The 20963-nt window shown below is 33.7% G+C and overlaps 1 protein-coding gene across 8 annotated transcripts in view; it reads right to left on the bottom strand.

Annotated features, from left to right (window-relative positions):
* Positions 1–20963, bottom strand: part of RPGRIP1L (RPGRIP1 like) — a 74974-nt gene that overhangs the window by 8654 nt on the left and 45357 nt on the right. For 7 of the 8 annotated variants that reach the window (XM_072043746.1, XM_038185312.2, XM_072043748.1 and 4 more), the window contains 4 exons: positions 20095–20257; positions 18892–18992; positions 9729–9912; positions 3615–3699 (listed from right to left, as the gene is read on the bottom strand). In XM_072043746.1, coding sequence (XP_071899847.1) covers positions 3615–3699; positions 9729–9912; positions 18892–18992; positions 20095–20257 — 533 coding nt within the window. The remainder of the gene's footprint in view (positions 1–3614; positions 3700–9728; positions 9913–18891; positions 18993–20094; positions 20258–20963) is intronic. The other variant, XM_072043749.1, reaches the window with a different exon arrangement.

Raw genomic sequence — 20963 nt, 5'->3', positions numbered from 1 at the left:
AAGCCTGATAAAACTGTTGGGATCTGGGAACGGATCTGTTCTGTTCTAATTCAGTGTCAATGTTGTATCAAATTAATGGGAGAAAACAGGTAGGCAATGATAGATAGGGGAAATAGTGCTGGATTAATTTTCATCTTGTAAGTGTACCAAGTGAAAAATAATCATTGCTTCAACCTTAAAAATACGCTTTACAATGCAGCAGAAAAACCTGAAGCAAACATTGTTATGATAGCACTTAAAAGGTGTTATCACCAGCAGGTAATTTAGAATGCCTGGGAGAAGATGTGATGTTGGCAGATTTTGGTTCCAATTCTTTACTCAGATCAGCCATTTTTAAGCAGCAAGGAGAAGTCCTTGCATATAATATATTAATGTGAAGCTAACACTGTATGTGTATTCTATATTCTTATGATATGGATGTGTAGCTTTAGCTTCTTTGGTGAACAATGACTTCATACAGTCAGTTTCTTGGTGCAGAAATCATTTCCTACCAAGAAACAATACACCTGTCAGGCTCAGCCTGGAAACCTCTCGCACAAACCTGTTCACTCTTGTTATCACAGCAGGGTGACTGTTAGAAGAATGGATTCTTCCATTCTTCACACACGTCTCTTTTGACACTTGTCAGATGAGTATGTACTATATCACCAGGTCTGCAAGTACTGCAAGTATCATCTAGCATGAGGAATCAGGTACGTTTCTCTGTATGACCCAAATTTCCACACTCTTAAAATGCTGAAAGGTAACAGATGAACACAAACTGGGCAAAGCATAAATGCAATTGGGTTCCAGTTAGCTTAAATGGACTGGCTCAAATGCCTCCTTTTACTACCTGATTTAAAGACTTCAACATGGAAGTACATTAGGCTAAGATGATAAAAGAACAACAAAAAAATACTAATTTTGTACCATCCCATTCATTTTCACAAGGTTTTACAAGTACTATTAAGTATAGCTTTCTAACATAAAAAAGGAATATAAACTGAATCTCTATAATACAACAGCAGAAACAAAACATAAAGGCTACCCTTGTCACACAGCAGAGCTATAAGAAAAAGCAAGTGTTCTGACAAAATTTCCATAGTAATGATAAAGACATCGCCTGTCTGAAAACGTAGATAAAAACAAAGACGCTTGTCAAAAAAGAAGAGGCATCTTTGTGCTATGCAACAATTACCAACCTAAAAAGGATTTCAAGAGTCCTCCATGTCTCCTACCACCTCATGCTCATGTATTTTAGACTTTATAACATTCTATTTAGCACTGTATTTTCTTGATTATTTATATTGCTGAAAACACAAAGTGTTAAATACTGAATATTCTTGCATTTCCTGCCAATAAAGCCATTTATTGCAATATGGAACTAAAATCAACATTAAAAAACCACCAACAACAAAAATCATGATTATTCCACACGATGTACAATTGAGAAAAAAAAAAAGCAACTTCCTTTTAAGAAAATTTATCTTTTAATGAACAGTAAACCACACTCCCAATAAATAAACATACTTTCCCATATAAATGCCACATCAATATACATTTATTTATTTTGTAAGTATAAAGTTAAAGAATATAAAGCTGTGAAATTCATTATTTTCATGGTCTAACTGGTCCCCAATTCAATTATAGGACTAGGTTATCATCTGGAGTTCTGGCTTAGCAGCAATTTTATTTATTCTATTCAAATTTTTCTTTTAACACTTGAGAATATTTATTTGTTTCAAAGGATATCCTTCAACATGACTCTCCTTTTGGAATAAAAAACATAGCAAACAAGGTACCTGTGTTTGTTCCAATATGGAATTAATCATTATGAGTATCATTTCTAACAACATTTGTGACAAAAAAAAAAAAAAAAGAAAGTTCACCTGAAAACTTAAACACATAATACACTGACTTTGCTCCTATAATCTGGCACTGTACAAACACCAACAGAGTGTCAGGCTAACCCATGTGCAGACAATTTTCAATGATATTTATATCCTTGATAATTTGGTCTCCTGATCTTTAAAGCATTAGTTTAGTTCAGTTCCTGTTTCAGCTGAAAAAGCTCTGATATTAGTTTGTAAGGCCTGTGATAGAAAACATGTGCTGAAGATAGAACTAGGCCAGGTTTAAAAACGCGCAGAGCTGAAAACGTTTGGTGTAAAAGAATCTTTCCATAAGTTTTGTTTCTTGGTGGTCCTCATGCTAGGCTAAGGCAGGGAACTGGACTACTGATGAACTTCCTGCCTCGCTGTTCAGTCGACACCGAATTGAAACTTCACCACAGAACAGTTTGTTCCACGTGACAACAAAGAAAACAACCTACCTTGTAACAACATTACATGATGGTGAAAATAAAAGATGAATGCTTCTGCTCTGGAGAAAAAGCTTGCTGCTGTTACTTATTTCATACTAAAAATTAACTTTTCAATAGAACGTATCTACATTAGATCTGGTGAATATTTAGTATAGATACCTAAGTATTTATTGGTGAAATTGCAACCTACAGACTAGCTAGTTTCCTTCACTAAATTATCCCCAAGGGGAAGAAAAAAAAAAAAAGAGAGAAAAAAAAGAGTATTTTATCCTCAGTATCATTAAATTCTTAATATAGCATTTTCCCATTCTGTATGGTAAAGCAAATATTTTGCTTGCTTAAAGAATGAAGACTTTTTTAAATATTTATCTCAACCTCAGAATGCTTTGGTGCAATATTTCCCATTCCCACAAAGCTCATTTCACAGTTTTCCCTGCTATATCTTGGTAAAATCTGTTAACAGGCCAAAGCACAGAACTCAACTTTAGAAGGGAAATAGAATGAAGATGGACCACTCTGTCCTACTGTGGAGTGAATGTGTCTGGTGAATAAACAAGTATTTTGAAACAAAAACAAGTAACACCTATACTTCAAGCACAGTCAGAATGTATTCTCCTCTTCTGCAAATAAAATCAACCTTTAAATTAATAATAGTCCCATTTTTATTAAGATTGACCTTCAAGAGTAAACAGAACCAGTATTTGCTATTCATGTGTTCAAAGTAATGTGCATGCTATCTCAATCAAAAAATCCGAATAAACAAGCTTATTATTACGAGCTCAGACTAGACCAATCCATACTCCTTCTCTGAAGTATACATACAATAGCTGACTACTAAATCAATTTTTATATAGGTTCAATTTATATAAAAGGCTTCTGGAAATTCCAGGGCTAAGGAATACTTTCTGAAGCTTTTATACTTTTAGTTCTTCAAATTCAGAAATCAAAAGACGTATTACTGTGATAGATGTGCTTTAAAAGTTCATCATTGATAGAATGCTGAAGACAGGATCTCTCTTTTGTGAAACATGACTGAACAAAAAACAAAACACAGCACTAAAACAACATTAAGAGAGACAGCAACGTTCCACGTCACACAAACCTATTCAGGGAAGAAACGATTATCAACCACCACATCAGAACATAGGTATAATTCCCAGCTGAAACAAAATTCTCTCTTGTTCGTTAGTTACATATTAACTTCTCTTGGGTATTTCCTCAATACAGTCAAAGAACAAGGCAAGCCAAATGGCAAAACGTAAAGCATTCTTTACAAAGACCTTTTATGGAGTTTTTCAGCACTAATATGTACCTGTCAGCGTTTAGATCTGGTTTTTGAAGTATAGACTTGAGATACTCTCTTCTTGCACGATTGTTTGCCTTATCCACATGTATCACTGCAAAGCAAATTGGAATTAATATAATTAGTTACCGCCTGTTTTTCATCTTCCAGGAGAAAAAGCGTGAAGAAAAGAACAAAGAAAAATAAACATTTCATTCCCTTGTCTTTCCTAAGGAAAAGCAACAACGCTAGAATCAAATTTGAAAGGTCATGTGATCTAATGGCATGTCACCGGCGGTTCTATGTGCACGCTGTCAGAAAAGATACAAGCAGCATCTAAGCATGCCACATAGCTGTCATTTTCTGTTAATGGCAATAGCAGTCATGATTTTAAAAGCCAGTGGTCTTTACTGCTTTGTATTTGAAGGGATTTAGCGCATTTTCTTCCACTGAGGAAGCTAGTGATAATGATAATGTATGGCAGAATGCTTGTCCTTTTTGACAGCCTCAGTAATTTAATCCTCCTTTCCTGCCACAATATTTCAATAAGAGAAACAACTAGACCAATGGACGGAAGAAAATCCACAGACCGGGGAGTGTGTGCAAATGCTCTAAAAGCCTCTTATTGTTTTAATTTAAAATAAAAACAAGAGACCCAGCGTTTAATTTTTGTACCATTAATATAACCTAGAGTGAAAAATAGTCTAGATTTGGACAAACAATAAAATAATACGAAACAGGGTTTTAGGAAATTTGTTACAATGTTTTTTTGGGAATCTTGTATTAAGAAAGTCACTTCTTTTTCACACATGGTATCAGCCTACAAGTATTAGAAGAACTTAAACTACTGTGAAGGACTATAAAAAATTCTGGATGTGAACAACAACGTTAAAGGAATTACACATTTTTGTTTTTTAAAAAGAAGTTAGAAACATAGCTGGAAAAAAAATAATACTAGGACAGAAATCTAACTTTCTGGGAAATAAGCATAGCTCCTAGGAACATTTTGCATTTGTTTTACAGAACAGGAGGAGCAGCTAGAAATTTGGCTCTCTTTCAATTCCAGCATCTTTATTCCCACCGTGGCTCACTCTGTCACTGCAGGAAAAAAAATATGACAACCTCCACCTTTCCTTCACTCTGCACATCATGTTAAGGGTTCTTTTCCTTTGTGCTGATAGAATCTGTTATGAATTTCATACCCTCCTCTACTATCCAAAGTAAACTTATCCGTATAAACAGAAGTTATTACCAGCAAGGATCAGGGAGTATCGGAATATAGGCATACAATATAGAGATAAGAAGGCTCAAATTAACTCCTTGCAAAGGGATTTATTGGTGGTCATATCCCTATCAAAGTCCTTCTAGGAAGCACATCATGCAGAGCCACTGTTCTTCCAATTTGCCTAAAGCTCCTCAACTCTTACCTGGCCAGCAGTACCGCTACTAGAAATCAGTACTTTCAGACAACAGTCAGGATATGAATCACTCAATGGAAGGAACCTTTTTTTTTTTTAACACCTTTTTCCCTACTAGCAGAAAGCAAAGCACTGGTGTTCCATCTTGGGATCCTTAATTTCCACCCACAACACTGTTACTTTCTTGGACAGGTTAAAAAAAAAGCTATTACTGCCATCTGCTCTTCTTTTGGGTATGTGGATGACTTTCCACATGTGCTCCTCTCATGGCCAAGTCCTCCTGGGGCCACCACAGGAAGTGATGGGGAGGCAGCAGGGAGACAGATGGACAGCCAGAGAACTTCAAAGGAGCTGTCACATCCACAGACTCTTCCCTTCCCCATAAGCATTCCAACTGGAACTTCCTAAGTTTACTAATTGTGTATCTAAAACAATTTTAAATGGAAGTCTATTTACAAACCTAAAGAATTTGAATTCACTTCAGTCAGTGGAAAAATTCAGACTAGCAAGTAAAATATTCAGCACAACAACTCCATTCAAATCAGGAAAAATGATTAACCGCAGTGAAAAGAAACTTACATTTTTAGATAATGATGAATAACATACTTTCATATCACCCCTAACTACTGCTTATAACACTGAATTATAACACTGCTCCAAGGCGTGGAACATCTCATATTTCTATCCAATTAATTGCAAAAATCATCCAAAATTAACTTGTGACAGTTTGCATCTAAAATTATAATTTTTAAATTTGTCCTGAAGAAGCATTAAAACCTGAAAGATTAGAATGCCCCTGAACCTTGTTAAAAGCCACTGCAATTCTAAACATTAACATAGCTGGCTGTGTTACAACATACTTTTTTCATAATTCACTTTCTAACAGAACTAAATGAGTCTGTTTTGAAGCAGAGGTTCATTACAATGATGGAAAAACAATGTCTCATACTGTGTTGAGCTTTAATGGAGAACAAGAATAAACACCAAGAAGTACAACTATGTTTCTGATACCAGGCCTTTCATTTGAATTATTCTGAAGAAATCAGCCATTTTTCAGGGTACGGAACTTCAGAAATTTATTTTCAATGAAAATAAAACCCATCATCTTCCTCCCCACCTTCCCTACTCCCTTTGATGAAATTTTACCTTGGGCTGTCCAAATAACCACCGGTTCACTGAGAAAGTTGTCTGATTAAGGAACTCTAAATCTTTGGAAGATTTCATAGAATTTTCTTCTGCTGCTGTCTGTTCTCTAGAATCATTGCGTACAGTAAAAATGGCACATCTCGGATCTTCTGTTACCTTCTAGTAGCTTTCCCGCCATCTCAGCATTTTTGTAGTTAAATCTTCATATTTAATACAACATGAAAGCTCTTTCTTAACATTTATGAACTGTCCTTACCTTGCTAATTAACATAATTGTGGCTTTTACAAGGAAAGCATTCCTTTTACTGAAATTGAGTCCAATATCAACAGATGCATTTTTTTACGACTGTAACTGAGCTTTGTTTTCTTGAAGCAACTGATGATTCCCAATGTTTCTCAGATGGTGAAACTGGTATTACGTTCAATTTAAAGTTATCTATTGTGACATGACTGTAAGTATTTTCCAGCACGCAATTTTAAAGTACGTTAAAAAATTAAAGTATGAACGCATTGCTTATAATGATCTCTAACACTTCCTAACATCATACACAAATTAAATCCTATCAAAGATGTGAATCTTTATTTATTTATTTTAAAATAAATCACAGGACAGAATCATGGTGTAAGCACAAATTGGGAAGTTCCCCTTTTCTCTGAGTTCATGGGATTAGGGTGTTTGGGAGCATTCTTGGGTATTCTGATAACTATTAACACCTCCTCTCCTCAAAAAGTCATAGTCAAAATAAGTAATTAACGTCAAATTACGTACTCTAACCACTTGTGAAAAGGGAAATGCATAGGGTCTTCTCTGTCCAGATAAATGTAGATCTACTCTATTGTTTTTCAGCAAGATTCCATTAATCTTCTGGTATATTACATATGAAGCAATGAAAGTGAAGGATATGCAAAAGGTATAGAAACAATACGTCTGGTTTTTATACAAAGAATCTAATGGAGCCTTCTGTATCATCTAAAACATGTTTAAAACACTCAAGCTGCTCAAGTAATAAATAATAAAAAATATTTTATATATAATTAATGATTTCTTAGGTTACTTATGGATTTACCATGTGTTTTTTTTTCTATACAAAATCTAGAAGACTATCAGTTTCCTTCAAATCTCAAAGTAAATTTCTTTCTCCCCATGCAAATCTCATTTTTATTAAAGAAAATATTCAATTAACCTCAAATATTCAACATACTCAAATCTAGCTAGACATAATAACACAATATTAGACAAATAAATTCTGTGATTCTGTGTGAAATAAGAGATGCAGTAAAGCCATAGTAAACACACATGCAGATTTCATTACTACTACCTTACTAGCTTTCCAACTGACATTATCAAACAGCAGACATGTTTTTTTCTTCTCCTATATGCAAAACTAACCTTAAGTAAAAATTATATAACCAATTATCTAAGCAAAACTCTGCAATTAATAATCATGGTAGTATAACGCTGCAGAATACAAGCCTGGAGCTGCTAATAACCACATTCTGATATTTGTTTGTTAGGCAATTTTGAAGTTTAAACATTTCTACACTTGAGCAGCAAACAGAAATATCAATTATCAAGCCAAGTTTTAACTAGCAGAAATAGTATAATACAGCATTACCAGTTCAGAAAACCTTATGAATTAGGCTCATGAATTAGCCTTATGTATCGGACTCTGCAGAGCATAATAGTGTCTTCCAATATCCCAGCTTGAAATACATTTAAGTTTCATCATTGTCTTAAGAGACTGAAACTTCATCTTGTACTCATCTCTGTTTCTACTTTCCCACTTTCAATGTATCTGCCCTAAATTGGCTGTTTTGCTAGTTCTACTTTGTGTAGTCAGTACTTAAAAAAAATCTAGTATTATGCTTAGATCATACCCAAAATACACAGGAATCAAAAGATTGTGCAAGAATTTATTTTTGTACCTCCTGAATGCTTCTTATATGCAAAGCAATGAGAACTCAAGAATGATGAGAAATCGAAATTGTTAGACAGCTTTCTTATATTGGCTTACGGTGTTATTCCAATGAGGTTTTACAAATTTGATTTCAATAATGTCTTCCTATCTAGCACATTTGGAAAAGTGTTTACAGCAACTAGCAAGATGAGCATTGTTAAAAAAAAAAGTTATTTACTTGATGTCTAATGTCTCTTACAAGATGTCAGAAATCTCACATTTTTAAATGCAAGCAGGCCTCAGTGAATGAAATTCAGTCTGCGGTGTTTTGTAAATAAAGGCACACGACTGTCTTTTTCAAAGTTACCAAAATTAACAAAATATTGTGCCCCAGCCTTTATATTCCCTCTCAAATTTGCAGTCATCCTATGGTCAAGAAAATGTGGCTTGACGCGACTCATCAGAGTGCATTTGCAGCCCAGAAGACCAATTGTATCCTGGGCTCCATCAGCAGAGGCAAGGCCAGCAGGTTGAGGGAGGTGATTGTCCTCCTCTGCTCTGCCCTTGTGAGGCCCCACTTTCTGTGGCCTTTAGTACAAGGAAGACATGGAGCAGGTCCAGAAGAGGGCCACAAAGAGCATCAGAGGGCTGGAACAGCTCTTCTGTGAAGAAAGGCCAAGAGAGCTGGGGGTGTTGAGCCTGAAGAAGAGAAGGCTCCAGGAAAACCTCACTGCAGCCTTATAAGGAAGATGGAGAATAACTTTTTACTCAAGCAGGATAACTAGAGACAAGGGAAATAGTTTTAAAATGAAAGAGGGGAGATTTAGATTAGATGTTAGGAGGAAGTTCTTCACTCAGAGGGTGGTGAGGCACTGGCCCGGTGTCCTGGTTTCAGTTAGGACAGAGCTGGCATTCTGCTAGCTACTAAGAAGAAAATTAACTCTGTCCTAACTGAAACCAGGACACCTGGGCTGCCCAGAGAAGCCGTGGGTGACCCATCCCTGGAGGTGTTCATGGACAGGTTGGATGGGGTGCTGGGCAACCTGATCTAGTGGGTGGCATCCCTGCCCATGGAAGGGGAGTCGGAACTAGGTGATCTTTTAGGTCTTTTCCAATCCAAGCCCTTCTATGATTCTATGAAAAACAAACATATTAGTATTAAATATTGCTAAATAATTCCTATTTCAAAAAGTTCTTATTAAAGGAACACTGAATATTCCTTAGTGATGTTCTAGTCCAATTACATATTTTCTCTTTTGAACTGTGTTTGTTGTACATGGTTATGTGGAATGCCTTTCTTCTGCTGTATCATCACGTACCAACAGAAACATCATTTCCTCATGTTCTTTGAGAAAGAATACGTAACTTTAACTTTAAAAATTAACTTAAAATCTTAAAAATGTAATTTAAAATCTAACTTAAAAAACTACAGGCTAACAGGATGTTTACATATATTGTAATGTTATCACTTCATACAGCAGCCTACTTCAACAATTGATTTTATACTTGCTAATTGCATCCCTAGCATTTCTAAAAACACTTGTAATGTTTCCTAAACTATCCAGGAACAAAACAAATACAATTAGTACACAGACAAATCCAACTATAACATAGAGGAGATATCGACGGGCTTTTCCAAAGACAAAATTTAAGAGAGGAAAGAAGAAAGACATTATACTTACCATTGCTGTAGTTATAGTGAATCCTCTGACCAATTGTTGGCTTTGGAAGTGACACTGGGGTCTCTTCTACAACTAAGTTGTATAATCTGCACTCTACAAACAGCTGTTGTATTGTTTCATCTGCTGCAATTCGTGACTCAGTAAGACCAAGTGATATAATTTCAATCCGGATTTTTTCAGTTGCCTATTTAAAAACAAACCACGAACACAATAAAAATATTTTTAATTTCTTGAAGTGTTAACTAAAACAAATATACATGTATGTAAATCACTGGGTATTTTGAATGGTTAACACTGCTTGATTGATTTTGACATAGACACAATGAGATTCTAAAGCCCCAGGGTTTGTAGTCAAGAGCATCATTGCAACAGATCCTGATTTACATTCAGTGTTGAAATACTTTTACAATAGTCATACTCTACTGGAGGAGATTAAGTTAAGGATATCTGCATTTATAAATGGTATCTGAACCACAGACTTCAGCTGCTGTTATTTTTAGCTACACAACAAAGTCTTTTGTATCTTAATCCTGTAGTTGCTTGAAATAGTCTCAGCAATACCAGGTATCAATGTTTTCACAATGAAAGAAAATTATTAGATGTGGTGCCTACTGCAGACTATTCTACAATTATTTTGATGAAAATCCATCAAGTTACAAAGTACTTAAGCATGTAAAATAACACCGTACGTACATGGAACTCAGTTTCATATACTCAACTTTTCTAGTAATATCAAATGCACATTGAAAAGGTAAAATTAACATCATGATAATAAAAGTAATATCCCAATTGGTTTTCATCAGAACCCTTTATTATATATATATATATATATATATATATATATTATTTTTTTAAACTATAACGACATTTTTTCTATTACTCATATGAAGTTGTTTCACACCACCCAGCAACATCTGTATTATTTGTGTACATAGAAATGTTAATAAATTTTATTGTGTTTAAATGGAAATGTCACACTCATCAGAAGGAGTCACAAATATTTCCCTAAGTAACTCTGTAAAAGAAAGAAAAGCCACTATGGTTTCAAAATTGGAGTACATAGGTGAGCATTCAAAGATGAGACTCTTCAAATAATAAACAGAGCTCCCTGCAGTTCAGAAACGTCAAAAAAAAATTGAGTTCTTTTCAAGTTCATAACTTTATTAAAATTATTTCCCCTACTTGGAAATATTCTGACAAATTTTTATGGTAAATATAAATCATTTGAAGTAAAATTATATTCAAAACATCAGCTTTCTAGATTCAGTTAGAACTGCAAATCAATATTCTAATTTATTATGGAGATAGCTTATGCTTTTCCAAGCAAATTATATAATTAATCAAACTGAAAAGCAGGTGTATCCTACTGTAAAAATATCCATCATATAGAACAATTTCCATTGCTGTCAAGCCCTTTCAATATTTGATGAAGTAATTTTACCCCCTCCTTTCAAAAGACATTTCCTTTTATTATGTATCCTAAGACACTTTAACTAAAAACCCAAATCTGAATATTTCAATAAGGTTGTTTTATTATTCAGTAGATTCATGGAAATTTTACTAGGATGACAGAGAAAATTCCACACCATTCTGTCTCCACTAATACAGGTACACGGCTTCAGCTGGCAATATTACTAGGATTAGCATAGAATGATGAAATATTTAAAGGAATTTTTTTTTTCCAAAATCTAATAAATCAAATGACTGCCAAATGTCATTAAAGTGATGGTCTTTGACTTGAATATGCTTTTCATATTCAAATTTGAAAAGAAAGAGATGAAAGCCTGGAAAGGTTACTCAGTTTCAACTAATAACCTCAAGCACTCTACATTCACATGCATAAAAAATGAAATTGGCTCCATTGTCTAATTTTACTTCAGAAACAACTCCTTTTTTCTTGCACTGAACAGATGTATGAGCATCTGTATTTAAAGTGATATGCTGAATGGTTTTGTTCGCCCCAAAGTATTTAGTAGTTATGTCAAACTAGTTTGTACACAGACAAGTAGTTTATGAATCAAGTCCAAATTCAATACCCTGTATTACAAAGTATTTCTTTTACGTAACTTAAACTTGTTTGACATATTTAACCCTTGTAATTGCACACTGTAGGCAAAGAATATTACAGTTTTTCTAGGAGGGCAGAATAAATCAGGTATTGATGGCACTTTGTTAACTTAGAACAAAACAAATAACTGAGCCATGCCACTACAAAATTGCAAAAAAAAATAATTACTTTAGAGCTAAACAGTCAAAAATATTTTAAGGTCTGGTTTTATTAATCTTAAACAAAGATACAGCATAAATAAAAGAGAATACGAGCTCATTAAAATATTTGCAAATAAAAATACAGAAGTGCTTAAGAGCAGCAAAGCTGTATTTCACTACTAATATAAAAATGGTCATATTATGTAGCCACGGTGAAAATATGTCGTATCCAATATATGATAGGAATTAATATTTAACAACAACCAATTACACTTCTGTGATGCATAGTGTAGTATTTTCTTTTCTTTTCCTAAGGTCTTCCCTCCCCCCCTTCCTCCTCAACTTGTTCTTATTTATTAGGTACTATGCAAGTGAAAATGGAAAGTTTGTCTAGATCAATTACTTTGTGCAAATAATTCTATTTTGAGGTGAACACAATTATTCTTTAAACTTAATATTTAAAACAACAATTTAATACGATTTTTCCTGTAACAGAGAGGCTGGAAGTACATATAAAAATAGGGAATACCAAATGCTTTCAAAGAGTGGCTCTCAGAAACTGGCTCAGGGCTTTTATTTCAAGTCAGGAAAACAAAAAAACAAAACATGGGAAATATTCTTAGTCTGTGGAAATATTCTCTCTTCCTGTGCAATTCAATATCAACTATGTGTAACTAACATTAACCAAAGATTTGCAAGAATCATTGAATTCATTCAACAAACTCTGGGATTAAGTCAAGTACTAATGCACTGGACATGACATCAGAATTTAAAGTCCCAATGTAACTTTTCTCATTTGTCTGATATCTGAGATTAATAAAGCTTAGTCTATTTCCATAGCAAGTCGACTACCGTATTCAAGAAGATGTATATTCCATATTTCAGTTTTCTTTTTGGTCAGGATATTTAAGCAAAGGTTTGCACTGGTGTTCAGAATGCAGTAAATTTTCATATCAGGATCAACAACCTCTTTGTTTTCCCTGTAAGTGTGTAAATGTGAGGAAATAAAGAGGGATGTAACTATGTCCATTCTTCAAACAGAAGGAACTTAAGTGCATGCACTTTAGAATCTCCCCAAAAAACAGGGGCAAAGAGGTCTCTCCTTGTTCAATAGCTCTTTTAGAGTCAGACTTACTGGGAGGAATGGAAAGGCATGCGGCTTTCCCATAGGATCACTGGCCTTTGCCGTGTGCTGGGAGGAGAACGCAACACTACAAGGTTAGCATAGGAACAAGGTTCAGTGCAATCCCATCAGCTCTTTCTAGAGCTAGGAGTACGCTAAAGAAGAAAACAATTTGTGGTAATTTTTGCATTAGCACGTCTCTGCTGCCTTTTTTTCTAGTGCATAGAGTCCAAACTGACCATTTTCAGAGCATGAATTTGTCTTTAGTATCTTCAAAGGCGTGAATTACTTGCTACAGCTTGAGACAATTCTATGATTGAATATTGCCTCTTCTGCACAAATCTGTACCATGCCCACCAATTCACCGTATTTTTTTTTCCCCAGAAAAGACCATTTCTAATTCAGTACAAAACACTAAATATTTTAGAAAATACTATGGTACTGAGGGATCTGAAGCTCTCCAACCACAACCACACACCTGAACTTTTTGCACATTGCTCATAATACTAACTTTTGATCAATTGAACAAAATATTGTCTTTTTTGCCTCCAAATGCCTTGCCACCCCAATCCTTTCTGAAGAATTAACATAAAACTGTTCAATGTTACTCCCAAAGATGATTTATTTTCTTAACATTTCTTATTGCAATTTGCCTGCAGCAGTGCCTCAACTAAGAGTTTGTAAAGATAAACTGTTTCTGGGAAATAATAAATGCAAAAAAAAATATATATATATATATATATATATCCGGACCTGTTTGACCGCTAAGATATAAACTTCCTTAACTGATAAAATGAACAACAAATTTCAAATCTCAAAGCCAGTTAGCTTCATATCAATACAAATTAGTCACACAATTACTTAATTCAAATGCTTTGTAAATTAAAAATATCTTTAATTTCACAAGCAAGCATGATCCTTAGGTGAATAAGCATAAAAGACAGAAGAATTCTCAATTTAAAGAGCTGTTACTTTGTACATTTCAGCTACATTAATACTCATCAACATTTAAGCTACAGAAATAGGATGAAATAAAAAAGCAGTATTATGTAAAATTACACAAAACCAAACATGAGAGGATTCCTGTTATTATATGCATGTATTTTTCTATATGCAGATCATAAACTTGATTTCAAAAATAAAATAAAATAAAATAAAATAAAATAAAATAAAATAAAATCTCTATTTGAAAGTTAATCCGTTTAGGAAAAAACGCCTTAGTATGGGAAGAAGGTATCAGTATAGCATTTTCATTTGCTAAGAGGGTAACTATAGTGACAGAATATATCAAAGCGCACATTTTTAATACAGTTGTTCTTTTTATTTAGAGGCTTAATACATAACATTTGATACTGTTCTCCAACCTCCCATTAGAGTATCGTATGGGGACCATATAGATGCGTATAAATGAATGGAATTGATTCTCTTTCATATTACCCATAGCACGCAACAACTTCTGCTTGGTGATATGTTGCAGCTAATCAAAACTCAAGTCTAGTTTCAAATTCCATGCTATGCTTTTTAGGCCTCCAATTAGAAAAAACAACAACTTATTTCTACTTGTGAAATGACCGTAACTTACTTCCATGTCAATGAGCTCTGATAAATATAGCCTCCCAAGTGAGAACTGAGGAGCATTCATATTCATAACCACAGTAAACATTACCAGCTAGGTTAAAAATGGCTCCTGTTGATGATTTTCCTATGGGCTTATATACTCAGCCTTAAGTCTTTTTACTGAATTTAGCATTCTGAATGATTAGCTTTAATTGTTATGCAAAAAGTAATGTGTTACCTTTACTTAAGTTAAAGGTAGAGTCTTAAGAGATTTAAGACTGTGGTTTTGAACCATTTTGAAAGCTGCGTTGTTGTTGTTGTTTTTTGGCATTATTTCTCCCTCTTCTCTCAGTTCTCCCATCAAGACCAATGGCTTGTAAACATGCTTTTAATTATTACTTCAAAGTTTATTTGTCAAGCACTAGAATTTTTAAATTCATTATTTCAGTGTAATACCCAATCAAACAGGGTCCGCATCACGCTTTATCAGTAGGAAGAAAAACCAACAACTTAGGCTTTTCCCAGATCCTTCAAGCTTTCTTTCTTTTACCTGAGCTCCTGCCTAATAGTGACCATGATGTAGCCAACAATTATTTTAAGGTGGAGAACAGCATAAGCTGATTTTTAATCTTAGACCTATCAGTACTCTTTGAAAATAGTGACTATAAAGCTTTTATTGAAGTACCATTTACTTACTAACAGCTCTATTTCATAAATTCTATTTCCTTTTTCATTAAATATACTGGTGCAATATTCTTACTTCCCTAGTTTCTTAAAAAAGAAAGCACAAAGCAGCTAAGATTAGATCTAGACAAGACCAAGAGAATACTAGAGAACTAGTATTTATGACAAAGTAGAATCATAGCGATTCAACAACACAGGATAACATTAAAAACCTAAATTTTTAGATCCATAAATTCAGATTGGGTATTCACAGAAAAGGCCGGTTTAAGACAAGCATCGAGTACTCAGGAATTTTCCTGAAGGTCCACCAAAGGTATTAAAGTCGTGCAGAAAATAAATTTAAAAGAGGAATTGAAGAACCCAAAGTTTTAAACTGTAACACAATGTAAAACACAATGTAAAACTGTAACACAGTGTCCAAATCACTTTTTTTTTTGATGAATGCAGGTATTTCATAGGAGGATGTGTACTATTTAGCTATCTGTACAAAACTGACATTTTAAAAGGAAAAGTATTTATTGTTTCCCTATACATATAGGGAATTTGTATGGGGATTTATATTTAAATCTACCCAAATTTTCAATTACATTTCTTTTTCCAGGTGAGCCACAAGGAACTGGTGTTGCTTTTTACTAGTGTTTAAGAGAGACTTTAATGTCAACATTAATTAGACCCAGAGATGTAACCTTGCAGGAACCAATAACGACAGTTTTCAATAAACTGCTATTAGCGCAAGATAATGCACTCACAGAATCAGCAATGAAAAAGAGAGACGTAAACACTCCTAAAGCAAGGAATGGGACTACCACAGAATACATTGTTTTTGCCAGTAATTGCTTTATGGGCACATTTTAAGAAAACTTGGAAGCTGACAGCAGTAAATTTTATTGTGATAACCGAATGCTTTATCATTTCCTATACAGATAAAGCGTAGGCATGGGGGTGAAGGGGAGGAGGGATGAGAGAGAAAAGCCTTTTTTTTTTTTTTTTAAATATAAAGACCATGCCACAGAAAATGCAAATTCCCAGTTTTGATGTCTATTTTGAGGATCTGAAACAAGGCTTTTAATCAATGTATTATACATCAAATTGATAATGTTAACTTCTGATTATTCAAATGTATGAAATATTCATAGAGAACTGTCCAAACTTTTACATTTCTCAGACTTCTTTTCTCTATTAATTATCATGCCTGGAAGCTTTTTAGTAAAAGCAGCAGCCATCAGCCTGACTGAACCTGACAAGCTAGCAAGGCCCAATTACACTGGCACTCGGTGGCACTTTGATGTACTGGAAACGAAAAGAGATAGGGGCAAATTGTATAGAACATTATGTTAATGACTTGATTTAATCCAGCCACTAAACTTTATGTAGCCTGTTAAAAAAGATGCTAACACTAATTACGCCACTTTGGAAAGGAAAGAAGGGGACAAGCATTTCATACCGACAAAGTGAACCTCATAAATGTTGTAAATGAAATGAAACAAAATGAAGTAATCTATGATTAATTATACATCATAGACAAGAAGAAAAGAGAAAGAAGCAAGTGGTATAGCTAAGTACTGGAAAATCTGTTAGATTCCCTTTATGATCAACATATCTAAGAAATAACCATGGACTGTCTAATTTGCAACATGCAAAAAAGAAACAGTATGATCTTAAACGGCTTAAACAGTTTGGCATACAACTCAGATTCATAGGATAATTAGCATAACGATCACTAAAAATCACAAGTCTTATTTACAGTGTTTGATTACCAGCAGGATATTTATCTCATAAGATAAAAGGCACTGATTTTTAGTCTTTTAAAAAATATGAATTCGATCTCAATTGTCACATGCTGTATTCTGCAAAGATTTCAAATACATCAATGCATAACTTTAACCTGAAATTTGTATCAGTTGTGTTGCTTTAATAGCTTATAGATTTTTGTTGTCTTATCTACCCTTCTTGAACATGCACTGTTACTTGAAGAACAAATCTGAGAAGACAGAAATCAATGAGTCTGAAATGAATCTACACCCAAAATCCTCTCCAAAATATTTTAAAATAATTTTCATAAAATACAAGAGTACTAGGGATGTATAGATCCCTAAATCTCTTCTACAACTTACAAAAAAGGAGCAATATTTATCATAGGAAGCATTACTTGACATTGATAGTTTGTAAGATTTCACACAGCCTTCACCTGAATACAAAATACAAAAATCAAACTACCTCTAGATTGTCATATTTCAGCACATTAAAAAGTTAAGGCTGATATAATGGCATACCCTTACTCCTTTAAAAGAAGGCTAAGACAGACCAGTAGTAGAGAAGTATTAACTATTAGAAGTACTACAATTAAACAATAGATGTCTATTTTACAAGACTATTCTATGACCATTATAAAAGTATACAATATTCTTGTGTTTGTAGAGAACTATGCTCTTGAAATACTTCTTCAAGTAAATTTTCCACATTTGTATTATGTTGCGATACATTGTATGTATGACTTTATGCTCATTAATTGCAGGTTCTAAGGACAATCCAAAAGAATACAATTACTGTCCGTGCCAAAAAAAATAATGTCCATGTCTATTAAAAAAATGTACGCTGAAGTGACCGGATACTGTATGCACAAATTTTTCTGAAAACAAATCTTTAGCTCTAAAATTATTGTGAAGTCAAAGAAATCCATTTGGTTGCATTGAAATGTATTCAAGCCAAGCTTATGCAATTTTAACAACTTTCCATCAAGTCAACATACTGCGATAAAACACAGCAGATTTACTACAGGCCTTGACAAATTAAATTATTCTCTTCTTCCTCAGGAAGCACCAAAGGAAGTAGAAAAGCACATTTTCCTAAATGTGGCGATGAAGACAACAGGCAGCATGGAACAATACGACAAAGATCTTCACATTATAATTATTCACATTATAACAGTTATCTTTGTCTATTGTCCAAAACTAAAATTTGCTTTCAGATTTAAAAACATTAGAAATCTCTAGCTCCAAGTCTTTTACGTGTTCATAACAAATGCAATGTAACAAGATAACGGTCATCATTACTATCTCCTAATTTTCTACGGTTGCTTTTTGGTTGGTTCAACACAGGCATGTACACAGCACATGGGAATCCCAGCCATGCAAAAGAAGGGTTTGCTATCAACAAAATATCAGGTGACAACGGTGGAAAAGATGACAACAAATAGTCACAATTAAAGGTCCAAAATCAGCTGAAATTAACCCAAAGTTAAACAATATTTACCTTAAAGTCCTTGGTACATTCTAAAAATTTCTTAAACTATAATATTAGATAGAAATGATATTTTTGCACAAAATTAGGAAAATCATCATCAGGTAGTCAGTTTCCCAGTTAAAAACAAAACAATAAACTACATGAACAATATGGCTACAGTAAATTTTTCCTTTTCCTGTGAAAAATCATCTATTTCAACCAGAAACGGGAAAACGCAAATTCATTAGAAATGCCTTAGAACCTGACCTTAGAAATAGGAAAGCTACTCTTAGAGGAATTGGGCTTAACAAGTTTCGTTCATTTGTTTTTTAGACTAACAAGTAATTGCCATAAAATATTCCAGCTGACCTGTTTAATATTCTTGGATACCGGACTTGCAACAATACAGTCATCGCTGTCAGTTATTATTGATTCAGTGGCATCATTTGTATATTTATCATCTTGATCTGCTAAAAAAAAAAAAATAAAAATAAGAATCAACGTAGTTAAAAAACAATCCTGTATTTGTGGTCCATCTGAGATTTGCTGAGAAACCTGATAGCGATATATTAGCTATTTCTAATAAATATATCAAAACAGCATAAGTAAATCTCTTCCTTGCAAAAGATAAGACTGGCAAATCAATGATCTTTAACATGGTCTAAATACATTTATTTTTTTTTCTGATTTGCTAAAAAATACTAATATTTCCAAGACGAAAGTTGGTAAGTGCAATGATACAAGTCTTGTCATGAACTGAAGTATGAACAGCAGTTCATAGGTAGGATATGGCCTGAACTTTTGCATTTGCTATTATTAGGTTTAACACCACGCATATCTAAAGAGGTACTCTTTTTTTCTTAAATAAAGTAATTCTATAACACAGATGAACTACTTTGAAGAATATTCAGGTCTCTCTTTTCTGGACCAAATTACTTAAAAACACAACAGGGATTCAACTTCATGTTTTTCCAATTTTACTAAAGAATTTTTACACAGAAGCTATGAAGAAGAATCTGAAATTTTAACATCCTGTTTGTGTTTCTATTTTAAATACGGTACCAAAGGCTAATAAGCTGTTTAAGCTTAGAGTTGCAACGAGGTGAGCCAGCTTTTATAATCTTGAAATACATCTACCTCTTAACAACTTTATGTCACAAATATGGTAAGACATACTACCCTTTCACTGTCTGAAAGGATTTCCAGTATCAGCACTGGCTGTTATCTGCAGACAAAGGAGCATATTCATTAAAATAGTCTTTAGAACAGTATAGTTCCATGGGAGAATATAACGACATTTAAAATAGAAGCCAGGTTTCCTTTAATTTTTTATGAATCTAGGTCAGATACCAGATTTTTGCATTCAATTACTATACAGTTTCCATTTGGGATGAAAATAACACCAACATACCCACCAGCCAGCTTCAGCTATGAAGTACACCAGAATATCATTTCTGTCATGCAGCTTCTCATAATGAGGCAGCTCCCACTGCTAGTAAGAAATGCTTAAAAAATGGAAAGATAGATTTATTAAGGAAATACAGCTACTTATTTGTAAAAAATGAATTCTACCTTCCGATTCCAATTCTTCAGTTACTTCTGTCTCATCTCCAGAGGTAACTAGGCTTTGGTCAGCCAACTGCCCTTCTGAAAGATGTGAGAGGTCTTCTTTTTCTTGTTGAATTTCTTCAGCAACCTCCTTCACCTTACCATCTGCCAGCCTTTCTTGTTTAACCTTATATACCACATGCAATATAAAAACAGATAAATTCAGTTTTTAAAACATTCCTCGAAAGTTACGAAGGTTCAAAACTTGAAAAGTTATGGTTCACATTCATTACACAAATGCCTTTTAAACAACTGTATTGTTTACGCAATATAAGAAGCAATTGAAAGTTTTCAACTGCAGTAACAGATAACTGATACGGAAGACAGACAATTCTCTAACAAATGTACAGTTGTGAAAACACAGCTATTATAATAATTTAGTGACTGTCAACTTATACAATTAAATTTCTGGATATTCATTTATATTTCAGCTGTTTCAGTTCTAACAGACTCAGTTTGAAAAAAAAAATAGGAAAAAAAAATTCTAACTTGGCAATTTTATAACATATTTCATACAACATTTTCTTTTTCGAAAAATAAAGTAAAAGATAAAAAAAAGACAGAAACAGTTTTGCTATAAAATATGACAACTATGTTATCTAAAGTAAAATAACTTTAGTACCAACCCGTCTCTGAAGTAATCTTATTCCCTTCTTTCACTTTAAGCACAATTACAAATAATAATGCCTTATCAGTGACATAACATTAGAGATATTGCAAATTTCAGTGGAAGATTCCATTTATTATTTAATAATTGTCTTCCAGGACTGCGGTTTTCACAGCTAGAGTCATGCCTCATCTACCAAACCTCAGAATACGTGAGGTAACTTTCA

This window comes from Anas platyrhynchos, chromosome 12, assembly GCF_047663525.1.
Source record: "Anas platyrhynchos isolate ZD024472 breed Pekin duck chromosome 12, IASCAAS_PekinDuck_T2T, whole genome shotgun sequence".
NCBI classification, from domain to species: domain Eukaryota; kingdom Metazoa; phylum Chordata; class Aves; order Anseriformes; family Anatidae; genus Anas; species Anas platyrhynchos.
The sequence above is the reverse complement of the archived record's forward strand: the minus strand, read 5'-3'. Positions and strand labels throughout refer to the sequence as shown.